At 46.0% G+C, this 24,927-nt stretch overlaps 1 protein-coding gene across 2 annotated transcripts in view; it reads left to right on the forward strand.

The window, feature by feature from the left end:
- The window catches only part of GALNT17 (polypeptide N-acetylgalactosaminyltransferase 17), a 584,160-nt gene that overhangs the window by 531,917 nt on the left and 27,316 nt on the right, over positions 1 to 24,927 (forward strand). For both annotated transcript variants that reach the window (XM_055392683.2, XM_004045535.5), the window contains exons 7-9: positions 4,540 to 4,725; positions 9,102 to 9,239; positions 16,333 to 16,428. In XM_055392683.2, the coding sequence (XP_055248658.1) occupies positions 4,540 to 4,725; positions 9,102 to 9,239; positions 16,333 to 16,428 (420 nt within the window). The remainder of the gene's footprint in view (positions 1 to 4,539; positions 4,726 to 9,101; positions 9,240 to 16,332; positions 16,429 to 24,927) is intronic.

Below are 24,927 nucleotides of genomic sequence, written 5' to 3' on the forward strand. Positions count from 1 at the left end.
CAGCCAACACAGAGCAGAGCCTGAGGCCTGAAGAATCACTTGTCTCCCAGGCATCTTCCAGCCTCCCTTGCACAGCCATGCCGCCACTTGGATCCGTGCAGCAGCAGGCTTTGACCTCTGACCCTAGGGTGTCATTGGTGCCACTGCAGATCCATGGAGCTTCCTCTGCATATATCTATATGCCCAGCTCTGTCCTCACTGTTTCCCCTGCTCACTGTGGTTACAATGCAGGTCAGAGGCACCAACCAGGCACCCAGAGTGAGGGACAGGGCTGTGGCTGAAAAGAAGCCAAGGGGTCTACAGCTGTAGGTCAGCTCTCCCTGGGCAGGAGGGGCCAGTGTCTGCTGCTTTCACATGTGGTCGGGGGTGTGGTTCTGACTCCTACCCTTACTGACTGTGGGGTTATGAACCACTTTCTCCACCTCTTTGACCCTCAGTTTCCTTATCTGTGATAAGCTGATAAGGGAGTTGGTTTTGGTGCTTTCTGTTATTACTGGACTGGTCCTGGGGTTTGGAGCAGGCAGAGCAGGTATACTTGCCTCTCTAAAGGGAGGGGCCTGTGAAAGTGGAGCGTAGAGGAGAGATGAGCAAGAGGAGCCCTCGTCTTCTGTCTCACACAAGAGGTGCCGCTAATGACAGTTCATGTTTAGGATTTAAAATCCAGTCTGAGTCACTGGAGGTGATGAGCTAAAGTGCAGACTTAGGCTGAGTCAGGAAGGATAATGACCACAGTGCATGCCCAGTGATGGCAATGTTGTGGGCATCCAGGCCAGCAGCAGGATTCCAGGGCAGACACTGACCCTGGCAATTCACCCTGGGCTTACTGGACCCCACAGCAGGGCATACCTTCAAGACATCTGCTATTCCAGGAGCCTCTGAGTCCTCCCCAGACTCTACAGGGAGAGCTGAGGGACTTTGGGTCAATGCACACTGAGTGTGCTGGCTGATATCCACACCACAGAGCCCAGGACAGAAAGCCCATGTCTCTGCCACACAGGACAGATGTGCTGAGCTTCCTGCCACCTGTCTGTTACACCATCTCCCTCCCCTTGTTTAAAAGGCTTGGTGTCCAACACAGGGCTAACACAGCCAACATCTGGCTCCTGGACATCCTCTCACCTCCACTCCTAACAGCTACATCCACTTGAACCCTGTTGGGAGTTTGGCTGCACCCCAGGCATGAAAGCCATCCTGACCTTGGTCTGGATGGCTTGTGGAGGACATAGTGCCAAGTCAGACTGGCTTGTGGGTTCTATTCCCACTTGGCACCTGTGTTCTTATGACTGGGTTTCAGGCTTTTGCTAAGGTCTCTTATGCGCCTGTGTCTGTCATCCCTGCTAAGTCCTTGAAGAGTTCTGCTTTGCTTCCATCCATCCTCCTGAGCCTCCCCAAACTGAGATTCACGGCCAAATCTACTTTCCCCCATCTCTCTGTTTATCTATCTATCTGTCTGTCTGTCTATCTATCTATCTATCTATCAATCATCTATCTATTTTTATAACGGCTTTGTAGATATATTCACATACCATTACAATTCGTCCATTTAAAATGTGCCACTCAATGGTTTTTTCAGTATGTTTGAGCTGTGCAAAGTTCACCACAATCAATATTAGAATGTTTTCATCACCCTAAAAAGAACCACCAAACCCATCAGCAGTCACTCTACCTTCCTCCAGCCCCCTGCCCACCACCTCCCAAGCAACCATCAATTTATTTACCAGACATTTCATATAAATGGAATCATAGAATATGTAGTCCTTTGTGATTTGCTTATTTTGCTTAGCATGCTTTCCAGGTTCATCCCTGTTGTAGCATGTATCAACATTTCATTTTTTTCCCAAATAATATCCCATCATATGGATATGTTACATTTTATTTATGCATTAATCAATTGTTGGGACATTTGCTTAATCCAAGGTCATGAATTTTTACTCTTATGTTTTCTTCTAAGAGTTTTATAGTTTTAGCTCTTATGTTTAGGTCGTTGATCCATTTTGAGTTAATTTTTTATATGGCGTGAGGTAGGAGCCATGTCCGTTCTTTTACATGTTGTTCCAGCACAATTTGTTGAAGATATTATTTCTTAGCCCACTGAATTGTCTTGACACCCTTGTTGAAAGTTAGTTGACCATAAGTGTGAGAGTTTATTTCTGGACTTTCAGTTCTATTCCATTGATCCGTATGTCTGTCATTATGCCAGTACCACACCATCTTGACTATAGTAGCTTTGTATTAAATTTTGAAATTGGGGAGTGAAGTCCTCCCAGTTTGTTCAGGGTTGTTTTAGCTACTTGAGGTCCCTTGTTTTTCCTTACGAACTTTAGGATCTGCTTGTTAATTTCTGCAAGGAATTCAGCTGAGATTTTTATAGGGATTGTGTTGAAATTTTAGATCAATTTTGGATGTATTACCATCTTGACAATGTTAATTCTTCCAATCCTTGAACATGGTATATCTTTTCATTCATTCACTGAGTCTTGCAACATCATTGTGAGACCCTGATTCTTTATATATTGTCCATACCTTGAAATTCAGCCACCTTGTTTTACTCTCTAAGACACCAGTTTCGTGTCTCTATTCCCAGGCCCTTTGCCAACATTTGGCCTCCTTGACTTCCTTCCATGGCCAGCAGCTGGGTCTAACCTAACATGCAAGGGCATCTAGCTGTCCAGTCCCAGATCAAAGAAGTCTGGAACATCTATTCTCTACTAACCACAGCCCACAACTCCTCCTGGAGGAAGCAAGCAAAGTGAGGATTCTTGCTTATGGGAGAATTTTCTATCTGTATCGTTTCCCTGTGGTATAACCGAAGTTGGGAAATAGAAACAGAACATCATACACACACAAACAAATTTGGCCACCAAAGTCAGTCAACAGAAGTCAAGAAGGGGGTATGCAGACACTCAAGAGTGTCTCAGTATTCTTGCTTTGGTGGTTACTGGGAGACTAAAGGTGGAATGGCTTGAAGTAACCCATCTTGGAATGAGCCTACCTGAGTCAGCTCACCTGCAAAAACTGTCGCTTATGCAGAGCATACAGTGTCTTCACAGCAGAACAGCCTCACAGGTTCCTGAAACTTTTCTGTCATTTTCCTTTTTTTCCACTGGTACCAGGAACTTCATTTCCATAAATTAATTTTTTTTTTTACAATAAGGTTTTTTTTTTTTTTTTCCCACCTGGACCAAGAGAAGTTGGATAGTCCAGCTTTCCTTTTGGAGCAGGGCCTTACAGCCTAGGTGCCTGCCATCCCCATGCAGAGGGATGAGAAGTCCCACATCCTTGGGCTTTTGCATCCCTCAAAGGCAGCCATCATTGCAACTTTCTTTCTGAATAGTTCAGTAGTAGCAAGCAACAGCTGCTCATGATGGCATTGGAGTGGATGCTTCCAGAAGGCTTGGCATGTGTACCCATAGGACTCCAAAGTAGAGCATATTAACAGTGTAGAACTAGGCTGGGAGTAGTGGCACATGCTTGTAATACCAACACTTTGGGAGGCCGAGGTGGAAGAATCGCTTGAGGCCAGGAGTGTGAGATCGGCCTGGGCAACATAGCGAGAACTCATCTCTACAAAAAAATTTAAAAATTAACTGGGCATGGAGGCACGTACCTGTAGTCCCAGCTACTTGGAAGGCTGAGGCAGGAGGATCACTTGAAGCCAGGAATTCAAAGTTATAGTGAGCTGTGATCGCACAACTGCACTCCAGTCTGGGTGATAGAGAGAGACCGTGTCTCAAAACAAAGTAAAACAAAACATAACACAGAACTAGATCATTATATACAGCTTGTGCTGATATGAATAAAGAAGATCTGTTTCTTAGTATGAATTTTCCATTCTACATTGGCAGGGCACAGCTTCAGCCAGATGGGAAAGGCAGCCTTCAGGGATGTCAGTTATGCATTATTGAGAACATAAGAAAACTCATGTGTTGCCATGGGCAGCTTAGGTTTATGAGCCTTTCTTACCTAGAGGTGGATTTTATATCCTGAGCTGTTGTTTCTATAAGAATTCTCCCAAGCCTCTTTTTTATATGTTTTAGTCAGGTTAGGTTAGACCATGCTGCAGTAACAAACCAACCTTGAACTCTCATTGGCATTATTTATTTATTTATTTATTTATTTATTTAGAAACAAAGTTTTGCCCTGTCACCCAGGCTGGAGTGAAGTGGCACTATCTCAGCTCACTGCAACCTCCACCTCCCGGGTTGAAGTGATTCTTGTGCCTCAGCCTCCTGAGTAGCTGGATTATAGGCGTGCGCCATCATGCCTGGCTAACTTTTCTATCTTTAGTAGAGACGAGGTTTCACCATGTTAGCCAGGCTGGTCTCCAACTCCTGACCTCAAGTGATCTGCCCACCTCGGCCTCCCAAAGTGCTGGGATTATAGGCATGAACCACCGTGCACAACCTCTCATTGGCTTTATATATTAAAATGTATTTTACGTTTATGCAAAGTCAGCTGAACCATTGCTTTTGGGCTTGGGGAGGGGGCATAGCCTCTGGGAATTTCTTTTTCAGGCTGATGAAATCTTTGTACCCCTAGGTATGGCTCTGTGGGGGCAGCATGGAGGTCCTTCCTTGCTCACGGGTGGCCCACATTGAGCGGAAGAAGAAGCCATATAATAGCAACATTGGCTTCTACACCAAGAGGAATGCTCTTCGCGTTGCTGAGGTCTGGATGGACGATTACAAGTCTCATGTGTACATAGCGTGGAACCTGCCACTGGAGGTAGGGATCACCAGCCTTTCCCCACCACCCCAGAACAGTGATCCTTACTGTTTGATCACTATTTATTTAATAAACCAATCGTTCCTCCCCAGAAAATGCTCATGCTTAGAAAAATTATGAATGCATTTCAAAGGGGTTCACAGATGTCTCAGCTTTAGAGCTCCTGCCTAACTCCAGGGCTAGCACAATGGAAGTCTCTTTAAATCCACTTACAGAGATGAGAAGGGTCTTAGTGTGTTAATCCCAGTCTTATTATGTTAATCTGGCTGCCCTGCTCCTGATGATATGCTATGTCCAGGAAGTTCTTGCCCAGATATTTCACAGCAGACCCTTCATCCTGCCAGTGTGTGACTTCCCATGGAGCTCCAGCTGCCCCGTATCATATGCCTTTGCTCTATGCCAAATCCCCTAGCTGTTCAGCTCTCCTCCACATTCTGCTCAGAAGATGGCCCAAGGAAATTTCCGTGTTACTGCAGCACCACAGGAGTGTCATGCGGTAGTTGTATATTAGCATGGTTTGAATCCCAGCTCTATCATTTATGAGTCAGGAGATCTTGACCAAATCCACTCATCTTCTCTGTACCATTCATCCCTTGGTATCCACAGGGGATTCGTTCCAGGATTCCCTGTGGATAGCAAAACTCACAGATGCTCAAGTCTCTGATACAAAATGGCATAGTGTTTGCACATAACCTAAGTATAACCTCCTGTGTGTGTATATATATGTATAAAATATATATTTATATAATATATAAAATACATAATATAAAGATTTATATAAATTTTTTTATGGCAGCACAAAATTTTTTTAATTTTATTTTTATATTAGTTATTGGGGTACAGGTGGTATTTGGTTACATGAGTAAGTTCTTTAGTGGTGATTTGTAAGATCCTGGTGCAACCGTCACCCGATCAGTATACACTGCACCATATTTGTTGTCTGTTATCCCTCGCCACCCTCCCACTCTTCCCCTGAAGTCCCCAAAGTCCATTGTATCGTTCTTATACCTTTGCATCCTCATGGCTTAGCTCCCACATATCAGTGAAAACATACAATGTTTGGTTTTCCATTAGAATAATACTCTCGAATCTCATCCAGGTCGTTGCAAATACTGTTAATTTATTTCTTTTTATGGCTGAATCATCTCTAGATTACTTATAGATAATACAATATAAATGCTGTGTAAATAATTCTTATGCTTTATTTGTATTTTTTTATTGTTGTATTGTTCTTACTGGGCTTTTAAAAAATATTTTCAGTCTGCAGTTGGTTGAACCGATGGATGCAGAAACCATGGATATAAAGGGTCGACTGTACCTTATTTTCCTCAGCTGTAAAATGAGGATAATAGCAGATTCTCCTTCTTGGGGTGATTGTAAGAACTAAATGAATTTATACATGTGGCATGCTGAGAGTAGCACCTGGCACAGAGTGCATTGTTCGTCCTATGCTGCACAGCAGGGTAACCTGCACCCTCAGCCACAGCTCAGTTTATCTCCTCAGCCAGAGCACCCATAGGTGTCTGAGCCATGCTGGAAAGTCACCTGGAGTGGTGCCCATTGAGAGATGGCAGCCCTTATGTATCAGGAGGCTAGAGCCCAGAACAGAAGAAATACAGTTGAATATGTGCCAGATATGTGGGTCAAGAAGATAAAAGTGAAGAATTTATTCAATGTTGTTATAAGTTTTGAAATACATTCTCAAGAATTAAAAAACCCCTTCTGGACACTTAACACTTTTTAGCTGTTAAGTAATAAGTGCTTTTAGCCATTATTACTATTATGTAAAGCTAGGTAACATTCGTTGAGCACTTACTATGTCCCAGGTACCTAGTAAGTCATTATTTGTGATATCTTATTTAATTGTCATAACAACCTCATGACATAAGAACTGTCTGCCTCAGTTTCCTCATCTATAAACATGGATTATTAAAATTTACCTGATAGGACTCCCGTGAAGATAAAATAAGGCTGAGAATAGAGCTTAGCAAATATTAAGAGTTCCATAAATGCTAGCTTGATATGAATGTATTATGATGTTCATTTTACAGATGAAGAAATTGAAGCTATGAGAAGCTAAAAGGGGCTCGTTCAAGGTCCCACACAAAGCACATGGGCAGGGAAGTCAGTTCAGGTCCTCATACAAAACCTCACCCCAGCCCTGTGAAATAGTGAAATAGGTATTATTATTATTCCTGTTTTGTAAAGGGGATTTTTTTTTTTTTTTGAGATAGGATCTCATTCTGTCACCCAGACTGGAGTGTAGTGGTATGATCTTGGTTCCCTGTAACCTCCATCTCCCAGGTTCAAGCCATCCTCCCACCTCAGCCTCCTGAGTAGCTGGGATCACAGGCGTGCGCCCCCTACCTGTCTAACTTCTGTATTTTTTGTAGAGACGAGGTTTTGCCAGATTACCCAGGCTGGTCTTGAACTCTTTGGCTCAAGCAATCCTCCCGCCTCAGCTTCCCAAAGTGCTGGGATTACAGATGTGAGCCACTGCGCCTGGCCTCAAGTTTTGACCTGGAATGGTGGTGTGACTTAGAGTTACAAATAACTCAAGTCTTTTGACTGTAGCCAAGTGCTTTGTCCACGACTTCAGACAATCTCTGGTCCCAAATGCCAGTGGTAACCTACCAGGCTTTTAAAAAATGGCCATTAGCTCACGCCTGTAATCCCAGCACTTTGGGAGGCGGAGGTGGGCAGATCACCTGAGGTCGGGAGTTCGAGACCAGCCTGACCAACATGGAGAAACCCTGTCTCCACTAAAAATGCAAAATTAGCTGGGCGAGGTGGCGCATGCCTTTAATTCCAGCTACTCGGGAGGCTGAAGCAGGAGAATTGCTTGAACCTGGGAGGCAGAGGTTGTGGTGAGCCAAGATCGCACCATTGCACTCCAGCCTGGGCAACAAGGGCCAGACACCATCTCAAAAAAAAAAAAAAAAGACCATTTCATGAATCATACTAAATATATTAAAACGAAGAGTTAAAGGTTACTGCTCAGGGTTGTCTTTGAGGTTGAATAAGTTTGACATTTAAAGGGATTTCCCTTTAAAGTCATTGTTTGACTGCCCAAGTGATCTTCATGACATAATTTGAAGTCTTCTCCCAGGCCCCCCAGTGCATCCTGTCTCTGCTAATTCCTGGCCATCTTGCAGCTGAGTCTGCAGAGTCATATTTCAGATACTTTATTTTCCCTGTCAGCACACAGCAGCCATTACGGGTTCATTTCTGTAAAAGCAGAGTGAATTATTCATTAGAACATCATTACAAGCTTTGCAATGGAAAATTATTTTCACTTCTGCATATAATGAACTTCGCAAAGAGCCAACAAAAGGAGAAATTTTGCAGGTATAGGAAAGAAAGACAGGAGGTGGTTGTAGGCATTTATTTTCTTGTCCTAATCAAATAATTCCTCTAATAATTGTCTCTGATAGTTACTAAGGAAATGCGGAAGAGAAGAAACTGAGAATGTAGGTCGTCAACATCAGCGTGTCCCAGAAATCCATTTGCACAGCAATGATAAGGATGGTTGACTTGTCTGGGACCTTTATTGCTGTAGGTTCCTGATTTTGCTCAGGAAGGAGGATTCCCTGGCCTGGGTCTGGATGAATCAGATAGGTCTCCTTAAACCACCCTTCTGGCAGGGTGCAGTGGCTCACACCTGTAATCCCAGCTCTCTGGGAGGCCGAGGCTGGCTGATCAGTTGAGGTCAGGAGTTCAAGACCAGCCTGACCAACATGATGAAACCCCATCTCTAAATATAAAAATTATCCAGGCATGGTGATGCGAGCCTGGAATCCCAGCTACTGGGGAGGCTGAGGCAGGAGAATCACTTGAACCCGGGAGGCCAAGGTTGCAGTGAGATGAGATCGTGCCACTGCATTCCAGCCTGGGTGATAGACCAAGACTGTGACTCAAAAAACAAAAACAAAAACAAACACCCTTCTGAATAAGCATACGAGGCTTAAGATCTTTTTTTTTTTTGAGACGGAGTCTCGCACTGTTGCCCGGGCTGGAGTGCAGTGGCATGATCTCAGCTCACTGCAACCTCCACCTCCTGGGTTTAAGTGATTCTTGTGCCTCAGCCTCCTGAGTAGCTGAGATTACAGGTGCCCACCACCATACCCAGCTAATTTTTTGTATTTTTAGTAGAGACGGGGTTTCACCGTGTTGGCCAGGCTGGTCTCGAACTCCTGACCTCGTGATTCACTCACCTCCTCCTCCCAAAGTGCTGGGTTTACAGGCGTGAGCCACCGTGCCCAGCCCAGGCTTAAGATCTTCTATGTGAAGGTTTCCCTGAAAGTGACTCCACCTGTGCCCCACTCTGGCCAGAGCTCCACAGTCACTAACACCCCTTGGCTTCTCTCTCCTTTTAGAATCCGGGAATTGACATCGGTGATGTCTCTGAAAGAAGAGCATTAAGGAAAAGTTTAAAGTGTAAGAATTTCCAGTGGTACCTGGACCATGTTTACCCAGAAATGAGAAGATACAATAATACCGTTGCTTACGGGGAGGTAATTCAGACCGTGCATGCTTTTGGCTTGGAATGCTGTTCAATATGCTGTGGGTTGCTTCGCTGGGGAGAAATAGAGTTGCTCATTCATTCATTCAATGAGTGGTTTTTGGAGGTGCTGGCCTTGATAGCAAGATTCTCTCTAGCCGGGGGGTTGGGGTAGGGAACAAATGTGTTGAATGTTACAATGGACTATGGATAAAAGACTATGATAGTCTTCTTTGCCTGAGATACGTAGCAGATAATGAATCCTGTTCGGGAAATTTTGACTTTGAGGTCCTCTGGGACCTGTAAATGGAGATATTGAGCAGGAAGTTTGGATGTAACGAGAGACAGGAGGGTTGGAGTCCCCCATTGCTGTGTGCTGTGGGCTGGAATCACTTATCAAAGAAACGAGGAAATGTTCTCAGATTGTCTATGGTGTGATCATATCACCTTTCTAAACCTGAAAGCAAAGCGGTTTTTCTCTTATTACAAATCCCATCAATATGCATTTGAGAACATTTTGAAAATAATAATACTAGGGATGAATATTTGAGTGCTTTTGAAGTACTGGACACTATTCTAAGTGCTTTTTGCATACAAATTAATTTCACCTTCACCTTATGGGAGATTAGCGTTATTTCTGTTTTCTTGATAAGAAAATGGCAACTTAGAGAAATTATCTAACTTACCTAAGGTCACAGAGCGTATAAGTCACAAAGCCAAGATTGGACTTGGGGATCTGGATACCAGAGATAACGTGTACACTTTGATGTATGGGCCTCTGGACTGTGTGTGTGTGTGCGTGTGTGTGTATATGTGTGCATGTGTATATACCCATGTATTTTTTTTTACTAAAACCATTCCATTCACAATGCCTAATAATTTGAAATTTTACTCAATAATATGGAGGATATATAAGTGTATCATGAAATATTTTTTGTCAGTAATTAATGGCCGCACATGGTTCCACTTTTTGCGTAAGCTGGGCTTTGCTTGAGAACATAGACACTGGTGTCTTTTCCAATTTTAAAATATCACAAGTACCATTGCTGAGAACATCTTCATATAGAAACACTCATGCATCCACCTCATTCTCCCTTGTGATGCCTGTTTGAGATGGAATCGGTGACACGCAGTCAGGCCAAGGAGCAGGGAGCCAGGTGCTCTCAATTTGGCTGAGACACCCCATTAGCTCTGCAATCAGGTTTTCTTTCCTGGGACTCCCTGTGACTACCAGGTTAAAGCTAAGAAGAATCCCTTTGACTTAGGAGTATTTACATTTTTCTACAACTGTGGATTTTCCTATTCTTTGCCTGCTGCCTTTTATAGAAAATAAATCAACCACAGGTTAAGTCATCAGGGTGTAGAGTGGTGACCCTCCTGAGCTGGAATTTGGAATGGGATGCTCACGTCTTGCAAGGGCAGTCTCTAGGGCGGTTAGGGATACATGAAGACTAGAGCCAGCCTGCTGGGTTCAAATCCTAGTAGGCTGTTACCAGCTGTGTGGGTCTGCTTGGCAGCCATTCCCTCATCTATAAAATGGGAGGAAGGAGAGTATCTCCTCTACAGGGTTCCTGGGAGGATAAAATGAGTTGTGATGTGTGGAGTTCTTAGAACGGTACCTGGCATGGCCAAGCACCGTGGCTAACGCCTGTAATCCCAGCACTTTGGGAGGCCAAGGCGGGTGGATCACTTGAAGTCAGGAGTTCAAGACCAGCCTGGCCAACATGGGGAAGTCCTGTCTGTATAGATATATATATTAAAAAACTAGCTGAGCGTGGTGGCTGGTGCAGGTAATCCCAGCTACTCAGGGCTGAGGCAGGAGAATTGCTTGAACCCGATAGGCAGAAGTTGCAGTGAGCTGAGATCACGCCACTGCACTCCAGCCTGGGTGATAGAGTGAGACTCTGTCTCAAAAAAAAAAAAAAATGGTACCTGGCACACAACAGTAATTATTAATAGATCTGAACTGCCTTGCCTTTTCTTCTCCAAAATAAAAGCATGAATTTTTTAAAATTATCAAAGTAAGATTAAATATAAAGGAAGAATCAAACAACAATGGGCAGTGAATGGATTATTCCTAAGACAATAAGACAATTGGCTCAATTGCCTTGCTTTTTGGAAAATAAATCAATTTAGATTCTTACAGCTCACCATTTACCAAAGTAGATTTCAGATGAACTGTAGCATTACATGAAAGAAATAATAAAAGAACCATGAGGAAATAGTGATGAATCTGATCTCTGAATGAGGAAGGGCTTTCTAAGAATGAAATCCACGCAAGAAATGCAAAGGAAATGTGTCATGGATCCAAGCTCATAAATATTAAAATAATCTGTACATCAACTGAGTAGAGAAATAATACACCAAACTGAAAATACATATACCACAAATGCTATAGATGAACAAATACCATTAATATATAATAAGCTTCGCAAGTTAAGTTAATTTTTTTCTTTTTTTTGAAACAGTCACCCAGGCTAGGGTGCAGAGGCACAATCTTGGCTTACTGCAACCTCCATCTCCTGGGTTTTAGCAATTCTTCTGTCTCAGCCTCCCGAGTAGCTGGGATTACAGGCACACGCCACCACGCCCAGCTAATTTTTGTGTTTTTGTAGCAACGAGGTTTTGCCATGTTGGCCAGGCTGGTCTTGAACTCCTGACCTCAAGTGATCCACTCGCCTCAGCCTCCCAAAGTGCTGGGGTTACAGGCGTGATTTTAAAAATTTGATTTAAACAACAAAATAAAACATCCCCAAAGAAAAATAAACAAAGTACAAGGTCAGTTACACAAGAAAAAATACACATGGATGAAAAACACATGACAATTTTAAATTTATTTCATAGTCAAAGAAAATAAAAAATTAAATACACAGAGGTGGGTTTTTTTTTCCCCTATCAGCAAATGAACAAAGATTCATTTTTTGTGTTGATACTTTACAGGCAAGGCCTTAGTAATATGAAAAAAATCATATCTTCTGTGAGAGTGCAAATTGAAACAAGCCTTTTAAAAAGCAATTTGAGCCACATGTATTAAAAAGCTTGATAATGACAGTCGTAGTTTCTTCTCCACTCATATCCCAAGCAAATAATCTGAAATAAGGACAAAGATTTGAGAGTAAAATTGTTCAGCTCAGACATGTTATTTTTGAGGAAATTTTTTTTAATTTAACTTGGAGATTAGTTGAATGTAATGCATTCATGGTTGGAGATATTTTATAGCCGTTATAAATGGTGCGTACAAAAGTTTAATGACATGAGAAAAATATTGATACCATAATGCTTAAGAGGAAGAAACTCGGGATGATAAAACTGAATTCGCTGCTATTTTAGATTGGAAGCAAGTGTGCTAATAGCATTGGGAAATGGAGAAGATACTTATAATTACCTTGGGTAGTAAGTAGGACTTTGGGCAGTTTTGCAAGTGGGTACTTTGTCATGCTTTTCCAGCTTTCACTAATGTTAGGTGATACTTTCATCATTAGAAGAAAAATAGTTACTAAAAAGGAAATAATAAACATGATGACCAGCCTGTGCCCCCCAGGCTGGAGTGCAGTGGCACAATCTTGGCTCACTGTAGCCTTGAACTCCTGGACTCAAGCTATTCTCCCACCTCAGCCTTCCAAGTAGCTGGGACTACAGGTACATATCATCACATCTGGCTAATTTTGTGTTTTTGTTTTTGTTTTTATAGAGGTCTCACTGTGTTGCCAGGCTGGCCTTGAAGTCCTGGGCTCAAGCAATTCTCCCACTTCCACCTCCCAAGTATCTGGGGCTATAGGCATAAACCACTTAGGCTAGAAGGCTGCCAGAGCTGCTGTGTACAGCTCCAAGTCTGTGCACTGCACAACTCCAGGAGCTGCCTTTGACATCAACCACAGTATAAATGATGTCCCTTGAGCCGTACAGTGGGGGTAGCATTGGGGGTGACATTGTGATCATAGTCCGATTATTTGGAAGAGAGAAGTCTTTTGTTTTTACAAACTTTCTTTTTAAAATAATAAAATCAATACATACATTCTATCGGAAATATAAAGATGAAAACTAAACTTACTCCAAATCCCAACGCCCAGATATAATCAATGTTAACATTTTAAGGCATCTGGTTCTATTACTCCTTTTCTACCTGCTGAGTATCACCATTTACAGATATATATATTTCAGATGGACTATAGTGTTAAATGAAAGAAACCAAATTAATCAAAAACCATTTTTAAATAGCTCTTCCTTTTAAAAAAAAAAAAAAAAAGAGATAGGGTCTTGCTCTTTTGCCCAGGCTGCAGTACAGTAGCATGATCATGACATACTATAGCCAAGAACTCCTCTGCTCAAGCAATCCTCCCACCTCAGCCTCCCTAGTAGCTGATACCACAGGTGTGAGCCACTGCTGTTGGCTCTAGACAACTTTTTCTTTTTTTTGAGACACAGCCTTGCTCTGTCACCCAAGATGGAATCCAGTGGCACAATTTCAGCTCGCTGTAGCCTTAAACTCCTAGACTGAAGCCACCCTCCCACCTCAGACTCCTGAGTAGCTGGGACTACAAACACATGCCACCATGCCTAGCTAATTTTGTTTATTTTTTGTGAAGTTGGGGTCTCACTATGTTGCCCAGGCTTGTCTCAAACTCCTGACCTTAAGCAATCTTCCAGCCTCCGCCTCCCAAAGCACTGGGATTACAGGCGTGAGCCACCGCACCCAGCCCACATATGCTTTTAATGCTTAGGGAAGGAGTCACCTCCTCTTAGCAGTTATCTCTGAATCCTCGGAAGGGGTAAAGAAGTTCTCTTTGGCCAGTTGCAGTGGTTCACGCCTGTATTTCCAGCACTTTGGGAGGCCGAGGCAGGTGGATCATGAGGTCAGGAGATGGAGACCATCCTGGCCAATATGGTGAAACCCTGTCTCTACTACAAATACAAAAATTAGCTGGGTGTGGTGGCGCGTGCCTGTAGTCCCAGCTACTCAGAAGGCTGAGGCACAAGAATCACTTGAACCCAGGAGGTGGAGGTTGCAGTGAGCCAAGATTGCGCCACTGCACTCCAGCCTGGTGACAGAGCAAGACTCCGTCTCAAAAATAAAAAATAAAAAAGAAGCTCTCCTTGTTGGCCCTAGCATATTTCAAACATTGCAGTAGACCGTGGACTACTTTAGGGCAGGGACTATGTTATTTATCTTTTGCTCATTAAATTTAGCACAGTGCCAGGCACTTACCAGGCCTTCAATAAATATTTATTACATTACTGAATGATAGATTTGAGTGCAGAAACATTAGAACAAAGTTTAAAAGCCTGGCAGCCTCAAATCATGACATAAAGCAAATATTCTGTTAAAACATTCATGTCCTTAATATGTAAAGAGCTCTTGGCCAGGCACAGTGGTTCACACCTATAATCCCAGCACTTTGGGAGGCTGAGGTGGGAGGATTGCTTGAGGCCAGGAGATGGAGGCTGCAGTGAGCTATGATTGCACCCCTGCACTCCAGCCTGGAGTACAGAGCAAGACCCTGTCACTCAAAGAAAAAGAAAGAATTTAAAAATCTGCTCAAGTTGTCTGAGCCTAAACACAATTTGGGTACATAAAGAACAAAATGCCAGCCAGGCGCAGTGGTTCATACCTATAATCCCAGCACTTTGGGAGGCCAAGGCAGGTGGATCACCTGAGGTCAGGAGTTCGAGATCAGCCTGGCCAACGTGGTGAAACGCCATCTCTGCTAAAAATACAAAAAAAAAATACAAAAAATTAACTGGGCGTGGTAGTGGGCGACTGTAATCCCAGCTACTCGGGAGGCTGAAGCAGGAGTATCGCTTGAACCCAGGAGGTGGAGGTTGCGGTGAGTCGAGATCGCGCCATTGCATTTCAGCCTGGGCAACAAGAGCGAAACTCTGTCTCAAAAAAAGAAAAGAAAAGAAAAAGAACAAAATGCCTTTTCCTCTCTTTGTTTGCATGGAGAATATAACCTGGAGGGGAATGAATGTAGATGGAAAGGACCAGCAACATGACCTTTTTCCCACTCATTGAGACCCTAGGGTGGTGGTGGGATGGATACCCGTATAGATCACGGTGCACCCAGAGATCCAAATTAGATCAGTTCTCACATGCTCCCAAAGACCCATGCCTAGTTTCACGGGTGTTGCTTTGGGGACTTTTGTCTATTTCCTCCGTGGGTGCATTCCAAACACCAAACACCTACAATGGTGCTTAGCACAGCATAGGTATCAGTAAATGTTTTTGAATATATAAATAGATACTGCTAGAGCATTTTATGATAGTAAGCTTTTAGGTTTCTTTTTTTTCTTTTTTTTAGAAATAGGTCTTGCTCTCTCGCCCAGGCTGGAGTGAAGTGGTGCAATCATAGCTCACTGTAGCCTGGAACTCCTGGGCTCAAGCGATCCTCCCGTCTCAGCCTCCTGAATAGCTGGGACTACAAGTGTTTGCCACCATGGCTGGTTAGTTTGTTTTAACGTTTTTTTAGGATGGGGCCTCGCTATGTTGCCCATGTTGGTCTTGAACTCCTGGGATCAAGCGATCCTCCTGCCTCCCAAAGTGCTGGGATTACAGGCGTGAGCCACCACGTCCAGCCTAATTTGCTTTTAGGCTCTTCATGCCTTTATGCAACTAATGACCTGAGAAGCTAACCTCTGATTACCCAGTTTATTAAAACCAATGTCGGTGCTGAGGCCCACTTACAAGCCTAACCATCTGGATAACTGGATTTTACAAGCCACTTAGAAGACTTAGAAGCCACTGAGAAGCTTAGAAGCCACTTAGAAGCTTCAAAGCCATTTAGAAGCCTAAGATCGGGGTAACCAGTGCTCCTGTATGCAGAAGTTCCCTGAGATTGCCTTTCATGTTAGGAATGGAGGTGCTGTGAGGGTGGGGGCGCAAGCTGCCCAGGACACAGTCAGAGACCTAGCATCCATGCCATCCACCTTAAGACTTGATCTTTCTTGTTAAGGTGATCACCGCAAAGATTTGAGCCCTGGTCCTCACTTAGAGGCTCGTGTTGTCTTCCCATCATGAAGTTGGAACCAAGCCATTGTAGAACAGTGACTCGGCATCCACACCTCCACTAGCTGAGCTCTCATGGGTCGTGTTTTGTCTATTCTTGCAGCTTCGCAACAACAAGGCAAAAGACGTCTGCTTGGACCAGGGGCCGCTGGAGAACCACACAGCAATATTGTATCCGTGCCATGGCTGGGGACCACAGGTAGGAGCTTGTCTCTGACCAGGAAGGAAGTAATATCACCATCTCCGACCCACAGAGGCCCCGCAGGCCTTCTGGATAAACTTTGTTGCTGTCTACCTTGGTAGTTATTTATTCTGAGAAAAATTTTTAAGAAGAAGGTAGGAGTCTTTCTGGTTATTTCTGTAAAGAAGCTAGGGAAAAAATTCATAAGTGGTTGTTGCAGCACGCGGATTTTTTTTTTTTTTTTTTGAGATGGCGTCTCACTCTGTCCTCCAGGCTGGAGTGCAGTGGTATGATCTCGGCTCACTGCAACCTCCGCCTCCCAGGCTCATGTGATTCTCCTGCCTCAGCCTCCCGAGTAGCTGGGGCTACATGCGCCCGCCACTGCGCCCAGCTAATTTTTTTGTATTTTTAGTAGAGACGGGGTTTCACCGTGTTAGCCAGGATGGTCTCCATCTCCTGACCTTGTGATCCGCCCGCCTCAGCCTCCCAAAGTGCTGGGATTACAGGCGTGAGCCACCGCGCCTGGCCAAGGCTCACAGGTTTTTCTCTGTGTGTAGTGGTTTTGCATTCCCCCAAGGTCAGCTGTGTACCGTCTGCCACATCACTGCCGGTAGTTCTCATTGTCCAGATGGATACTCACCCTTCCTCCTAAGGTGGGTGAGCAATGCCAGACAGGTTACTGTTCAGATCCTCAGCCCTTTGATCCTTGCAGCAACTCTGGGAAGTAAGCAGGCAGCATGAGGAAACTGAGGCACAGAGGGGCAAGTGCCTGTGAGCAAAGCAACCTAGAATCCAGGCTTTCCAGCACAGCCAAGCATTTTATACTATTTATTTATTTATCTGTTTATTTTTTTAGACTGAGTCTTTCTCTGTCACCCAAACTGGAATGCAGTGCCACAATCTCAGCTCAGTGCAACCTCCGCCTTCTGGGTTCAATCGATTCTCCTGCCTCAGCCTCCTGAGTAGCTGAGATTACAGGCTTGCACCACCCTTCCCCAGCTAATTTTTGTATTTTCAGTAGAGACGGGGTTTCACCATGTTGGCCAGACTGGTCTCGAACTCCTGACATCAAGTGGTCCACCACCTCGGCCTCCCAAAGTGCTGGGATTACAGGCGTGAGCTTCCGCCCTGGGCCAAGCACAGCCAAGCATTTTAAAGTCAAATTATCACCTGAGGTCAGGAGTTCGAGACCAGCCTGGCCAACATGGCAAAACCCCATCTCTATTGGCCAGGTGCGGTGGCTCACGCCTGTAATCCCAGCGGTATGGGAGGCCGAGGTGGGCAGATCATGAGGTCAGGAGATCGAGACCATCCTGGCTAACACGGTGAAACCATCTCTACTAAAAATACAAAAACTTAGCCAGGCGTGGTGGTGGGCGCCTGTAGTCCCAGCTACTCAGGAGGCTGAGTCAGGAGAATAGCATGAACCCAGGAGGTGGAGCTTGCAGTGAGCCAAGATCGTAACACTGCATGCACTCCAGCCTGTGCGACAGAGTGAGACTCTGTCTCAAAAAAAAAAAATTAGCCAGGCATAGTGGCGGGCGCCTGTAATCCCAGCTACTGGAGAGGCTGAGGCAGGAGAATCACTTGAACCTGGGAGGTGGAGTTTCAGTGAGCCAAGATCGTGCCACCGCACTAGAGCCTGGGCGACAGAGCGAGCCTCCATCTCAAGAAAAAAAAAAAGTCAAATGCGATCCATTTAAATCCAAGTTATTTATGGAGCACCATCACCATCTACGATTGGTGAAAAGTGCCCGTGGGGATCAGGAGATTGGCTGGGAAGCCTAGACCTTCTCCTCTCCCTGAAGGTTCTCTGTAGGGAAATGGGGATGCGCATGGAAAGCAATATGAGCTACAGAATCTAATGCAGGTGGCTGTGATGGCTGAGGCGGGAGGATTGCTTGAGGCCAGGAGATTGAGACCAGCCTGGGTAACATAACAAGACCCCCACCTCTACAAAAGAGACATAAAATGAGTTGGGCGTGGTGGCACACGACTCAGGAAGCTGAGGTGAGGGGATCACTTGAACCCAGGACTTCAAGGCTGCAGTGAGCCATGATCATGCCACTGCACTCCTGGGTGACAGAGTGAGACCTTGTCTCTTAAAAAAAGAAAAAAATAAGTGCACGTCTTCATTCATTCATTCACTCAACTAATATGTCTTGATTACCTATTCTAAAATGCTAGGCACCACTGTAACACAGGCAGCTGGTATGATACAGTCTTTGCTCTCAAATCGTTTACCCTTGAAGGGGAGGGACTAGAAAAGAGGCAGGAAATCTACAGTAGAATAAGCGTAACCCAGGGTGCTGGGGCCTGGGAGGTGGGAGGTAGCCCAGTTTGGCTGGAACTTTGAATGCAAGAGGGAAGGCAGTGCTGAGAGAGAAGGCAGCAGAGAGGTGGAGAGCAGATGGTGAGAGACCTAAGGAGGCCTGCACCAAGACTCCAGCCTGCACGCTGCAGTGGGCAGCAGAATCGTCCCCAAGGCTGCGACAACACCAGCTCTTGGGCCCCATCCCCAGAGTTTTTGGGTCAGATCTCTGGTGGGGTCTGAGAGTTTGCTTTTGTTTTCTCCTTCCTTCCTTTTTTTCTTCTTCCCTCCCTCCCTCCTTCTCTCCCTCCCTCCCTCCTTCTCTCCCTTCCTCCCTCCCTCTCTCCCTTCCTCCCTCCCTCTCTCTCTTCCTCCCTCCCTCTCTCCCTTCCTCCCTCCCTCTCCCTTCCTCCCTCCCTCTCTCCCTTCCTCCCTCCCTCTCTCCCTTCCTCCCTCCCTCTCTCCCTTCCTCCCTCCCTCTCTCCCTTCCTCCCTCCCTCTCTCCCTTCCTCCCTCCCTCTCTCCTTTCCTCCCTCCCTCTCTTCCTCCCTCCCTCTCTCCCTTCCTCCCTCCCTCTCTCCCTTCCTCCCTCCCTGTCTTCCTCCCTCCCTCTCTCCCTTCCTCCCTCCCTCTCTCCCTCCCTCCCTGTCTTCCTCCCTCCCTCTCTCCCTTCCTCCCTCCCTCTCTCCCTTCCTCCCTCCCTCTCTCCCTTCCTCCCTCCCTCTCTCCCTTCCTCCCTCCCTCTCTCCCTTCCTCCCTTCTTTCCCTCCTTTCCTTCCTTCCTCCCTCCCTCTCTCCCTTCCTCCCTTCCTTCCTTCCTTTCCTTCCTTCCTCCCTCTCTCCCTCCTTCCTTCCTTTCTTCCTTTCCTTTTGTTTCCTTTCCTTTCCTTTCTTTTCCTTCCTTCCTTCCTCCCTCTCTCCCTCCCTCCTTCCTTTCTTCCTTTCCTTTCCTTTCTTTCTTTTCCCTTCCTTCCTTCTTTCCTTCCTTTCTTCCTTCCTTCCCTCCCCCTTCCTTTCTTCCTTCCCCCCTTCCTTTCTTCCTTTCCTTTCCTTTTCTTTTTTCTTTCCTTCCTTCCTTCCTTTTCTTCCTTCCTTCATTTTCTTCTTTCTTTTTTTAAGAGATAGGGTCTTGCTATGTTACCCAGGCTGGAGTGCAATGGTGTGATTACAGCTCACTGCAGCCTCAGCTTCCTGGGCTTAAGTGCTCCTCCTGCCTCAGCCTCCTTAGTAGCTGCGACTAAAGGCAGATGCCACCATGTTCCACTCAATTTTACATTTTTTTGTAGACATAGAGTCTTGCTGTGTTGCCTGGGCTTGTCTTGGACTCCTGGCCTCAAGGGATCCTCCCACCTTGGCCTCCCAGAGTGCTGGGATTACAGGCGTGAGCCTCAGCACCCAGCCCCAGTTTTGCATTTCCAGATGATTTCTAGGTGATGCTGATGCTGCTGGTTTGAGGAAATGGGACTTGATCCAGAGGATGTCAGGGAGCCATTGGAAGGCTCACCTGAGGGTGGGAGAGGTGATATGTTTAGACTGCCTACAGCAGTTCCAGCGGGGACTATCTAAGAAGCTATGTCTTGGAATAGACCAAATGAAAAGCCCCAGCTAGTCTCGGGCTGAGATGGCCAAGAGTTGGATATAGCAACTTGTGGCACTGAGCCTAGAGGACTTGAAGAAAGGGGACATAGAGGGTGGGAGGCAGGGCCCAGCACACTCCCCACACCACCTTCCTAGGATACCCACAGCCTCTGGCCCAGGCAGCAAGATCCCAGAGGCTGAGCCTAGGGCAGTCCCACTCCTGGGCCCCATGGCTGTGCCGGATCATCCTTTTAGGCAATTACTCCAAGAGTAGCTGTGAAAAGAGCACTTAACTCCCAGACTTCTTTGTTCAATCTTCTGAATAAGTCACATTTGAATGGCGCACTTATTAACGGTGACATAGTAGAGGCTATCCCAGTTAGATACTGGCATAATCAAAAACTGCTCCAAGGACGTCCACTCGTCCTGTGAACGTGGAACAAAGTAAAGATGGTCTGATCCCATAGCTTCCCCATGTGGCTCTAAGCAGTTACATTTTGCTTTGGGTGTTTGCTTTGGGTGTTACATTTTGTTTGGAAGGTTTTGTTTTTGTTTTTGTTTTTGTTTGTTTGTTTTGTTTTGTTTTGTTTTCAGACAGAGTCTCGCTCTGTCACCCAGGCTGGAGTGCAATGGCGCGATCTCGGGTCACTGCAACCTCCGCCTCCTGGGTTCAAGCGATTCTCCTGCCTCAGCCTTATGAGTAGTTGGGATTACAGGCACCCACCACCACACCCAGCTAATTTTTGTATTTTTAGTAGTGATGGTGTTTCGCCATGTTGGTCAGGCTGGTCTCAAACTCCTGACCTCAGGTGATCCACCCACCTTGGCCTCGCAAAGTGCTGGGATTGCAGGCAAGAGCCACTGCGCCCGGCCTCAGGGGAAGGTTTTTTAAGCCACTTAGGAAGCACTTGGGTGAACCTGAGGGCTGGGATGTTAAGGCAGCAGTGTCTGCCTTCTGTGGCCCTGTGGCCCCCCACCCTCCCCATCTGCCTACCCCAGCATCTTTAACACCTTTGTGATGCCTACACCTCCAGACATAGTCTGGGGCAGACTGCTGTGAACTTGACCTTCCTTACCTTTCTGTCTGGAGCCTTTATTCCTCTATAGCTCCTCCCTCAAGCTTCTGCCCAATGGGAACCTGATAGACCAGCAGGAATGCCTGGATGGCATAATTTCAGGACAACATGGTCAGAACTTTTCTTTCTTTTCTTTCCTTTTTTTAAAGACAAGGTCTTGCTGTGTCACCCAAGCTGGAGTCCAGTGGTGCAATCATAGCTCACTGCAGCCTTGACCTCCCGGGCTCAAGAAATCCTCCCATCTCGGCCTCTCAAGTAGCTGGGATTACAGGCATGCATCACCATGCCCAGCTAATTTTTTAAAAAAAGTTTTTTGTAGAAATAGGGGTCTCCCTATGCTGCCCAGGCTGGTGTAGAAGTCCTGACCTCTGGAACTCCTGATCTCAGGCAATTTTCTCACCTCCGCCTCCCAAAGTGCTGAGGCTACAGGTGTGAGCCCCTGTGCTTGAGCCTGTGGTTAAAATTTAATGAGGGCTTTCACTCTGAAGGTGACCACCTTCTGACTCCCTCCCCAGGCAGGAGGCAGACATCAAGTCTCCTTTCCCGCTGGGAGCTTAGTGGCACTCCCAGCACAGTGTGGTGCCTTTGTTAGGAAATGGCTGGGTTTCATCTTTCCCAGCTCCACCTGCGTGCGGAACTTTTCCAAGTGAAAGCTCCTGCCATGGAGCTGATTAGATTGAGTTGATTTAGAACGGCAAACCGGATTGGGCTGCTCATGGCTCCCCCGGCTCTGGGATGGACACTTGTTAAGTGGGCCCCGGCTGCTTTCCGTCAGCTGCTTTTTAAAAAGTCAATCTGATGTTGCTTTCTGTTCAGCCACGTGTCCTGAATTAGAGAACACTTGGCGTGGCTCTCCAGCTGCCAGGCGGTCCCTCTACTCACTCATCAAAGCTCCCCCGCTTCCCAAACCCACTCCTTCTGTGCAAGGAGTCCTGTCACCCACCTGGAATCCTTCTAAACTGCTTCCCAAAATGCCATGGGTGCAAACAGCGGCAGAATCAGAGCTCCTGTAACCAGGCGGCTCCCAGCAGAAGGAATTGGTGCTCCACGGACATCGCTAGCTTAATTAATGGACTCTATGTTGTAATTTATTATCAAACAGCAATTAAACAGAGATAAAATAGGCACTGAGGAGGGTAATTTCCTGTCTTGCAGCATGTGTTTGTCAACAAGATGTTCCGGGCCACTCAGAGAGCCTTGCTTGCTCGGAAATGTCTGTCGCCTCGGTTTTGGCTGATTACTAATTAGAATTAGACAAACATCCGCTTCTTTTTGGAAGCCTGAGTTTTATTTAAAAATAGAATGTCAAGGCCGGGCGCACTGGCTCACGCTTGTAATCCCAGCACTTTGGGAGGCCGAGGCGGGTGGATCACTTCCAGTCAGGAGTTTGAGACCAGCCTGGCCAACATGATGAAACCTCGTCTCTACTAAAAATACAAAAATTAGCCAGGTGTGGTGGTGGGCGCCTGTAATCCCAGCTACTCCGGGAGGCTGAGGCAGGAGAATCAGTTGAACTCAGGAGGCGGAGGTTGCAGTGAGCTGAGACCATGCCACTGCACTCCAGCCTGGGCAACAGAGCAACACTCTGTCTCAAAAAAAAAAAAAAAAAAAACAAAAGAAACCATCAAGGATGCAGTAGCAGCCTTAGTGTTGGCTTGAACCTATTTGGAACAGAAGTTCTTGTCTAAGGAGACCCACAGACCCCCAGTTCTACCAGGCTGTTGCCCTCCTGCACCCAGGCTCAAGGTGGGTCCCCAAGCTAGAGCAACCACAGTGAAACCAGAACACTTTGGCTACCCTGCATGGAGAGCACCCTCCTCTGCCAGGCCCTTCTTGCTACACCGCTCCAGACAGCTGGTCAACCTTCTCCAGCCACAGCTTCTGATTTCTCCAGAAAGGCAAAGGTGCTATCAGGAAGAAAGAGGGGGCTAGGGGTAGTGCTGACCCCAGGGACCCACTGTGGCATCTTTCTCAGCCCTGAACGCCCCCGATGGCTCTGCATCTGCTCTCTCGGGTCCCTACAGCTGACCCGCAGCCCAGGGTTTGAACAGTGCGGCATACAATGGCCTCTGGCCCCATAGCCGCGTGTTCCAGCCCCTGCCTAGGGACAGCTCTGAACACTCTGGGTCAGGGCTGGGCTGTGTTAAAGAATAAAAATGCTGACAATAAGACCCATATCTGTTTTTGGTGACATGTTTAATCCTTCCAACTACTCTGTCTGGTAAATAGTAACCTCCTCCCATCGCCCTGACTTTATTTTTTATTTCAGATAGGGTCTTGTTCTGTCATCTAGGCTGGAGTACAGTGGTACAATCATAGCTCGCTGCAGCCTCAAACTCCTGGGTTCAAGCAACCCTCCTGGTTCAGCTTCCAGAGTAACTGGGACTACTGGTATGAACCACCACACCCAGCTAATTTTTCAGTTTTTTTGTAAAGATGGGGTCTCACTATGTTGCCCAAGTTGGTCTCGAACTCCCAACCTCAAGCTGTCCTCCCACCTTGGCCTCCCAGAGTGCTAGGATTTTGGATGTGAGCCACCTTGCCTGGCACCACCTGCTTTTTTTATTATTATTATTATTGAGAACATGGAGATTCAGATAGGGCAATGCCAGCTGTCAAACGAATGTCCCATATCATTTGGTCTTGGGTACTCTGGTCTGCATCTGGTGAATTCTGGAGAGCACCTCATATCCTTGAGTCCTTCAGTGTTCTCCAGGCCACAGCAAAACACAGTGGAAAGACTCATAGGAAGCAGAGAGGAATGGAACATGAAAGCCCAGGTGCAGAGGCTGGAATCACGAGGCACATTTCAGGAAAGAATCACACAGTTGGCAGAAGCAGGTGGTTCAGGGTGGCCCAAAAGGGACAGAGTATGGAGATCCTCCAGTGCTAGGATCAAGGGCTAGGGCTTCCACTCAGCATCTCAGGTGTGGTCCACTGACCCAGTGAACCCTCTGGGGACTTATTGTAACTGCCTCTTCCAAAGTCCAACCCCCGACCTAGTGGAGGTGGGGCCTAGGATTCCACATCGTAACAAGCATTGGCAGGTGCTTTTCTTTGTCAATCCACAACTATTTATTGAGCATCTATTTTGAGAACTTGTTTGGGGGTTCTAGCAGGGGAGTGCAGATACTCGTATACCCTTGACCAAAGACTGGTCTTCCTCTATTGGGGATGGTCATCCTCTTTGACCAAGCATGCAGTTTCAGGAGGGATGCACGTGGAGGGGTGAGGGAGAAAGGGGACACCCGTCTAGCCAGCCAGATCAGCTGAATCAACCCTGGCGATCAATGGGATGACAGATGTTGCAGCCAGATCACCCTCACATCCAAGTGAGCATCTATTTAGGATAATGCTGTGAATTAGGCCATATAGGTGGTGATCATATGTCCCTATCTGCCCAGGACAGACCCTGTTTAGGCCTAGTGTCCCAGCTTGATTTTTTGTTTTTAATTTATAACACTATCTTAGTTTTTTATATAATTGAGGTTCTTGGGTTTTGTTTTTTTTTTTTTCTTTTCAAGGCAATTACTCTTTTTTTTTTTTTTTTTT

The sequence above is a fragment of the Gorilla gorilla genome, chromosome 6 (genome assembly GCF_029281585.2).
Source record: "Gorilla gorilla gorilla isolate KB3781 chromosome 6, NHGRI_mGorGor1-v2.1_pri, whole genome shotgun sequence".
Taxonomy (NCBI): domain Eukaryota; kingdom Metazoa; phylum Chordata; class Mammalia; order Primates; family Hominidae; genus Gorilla; species Gorilla gorilla.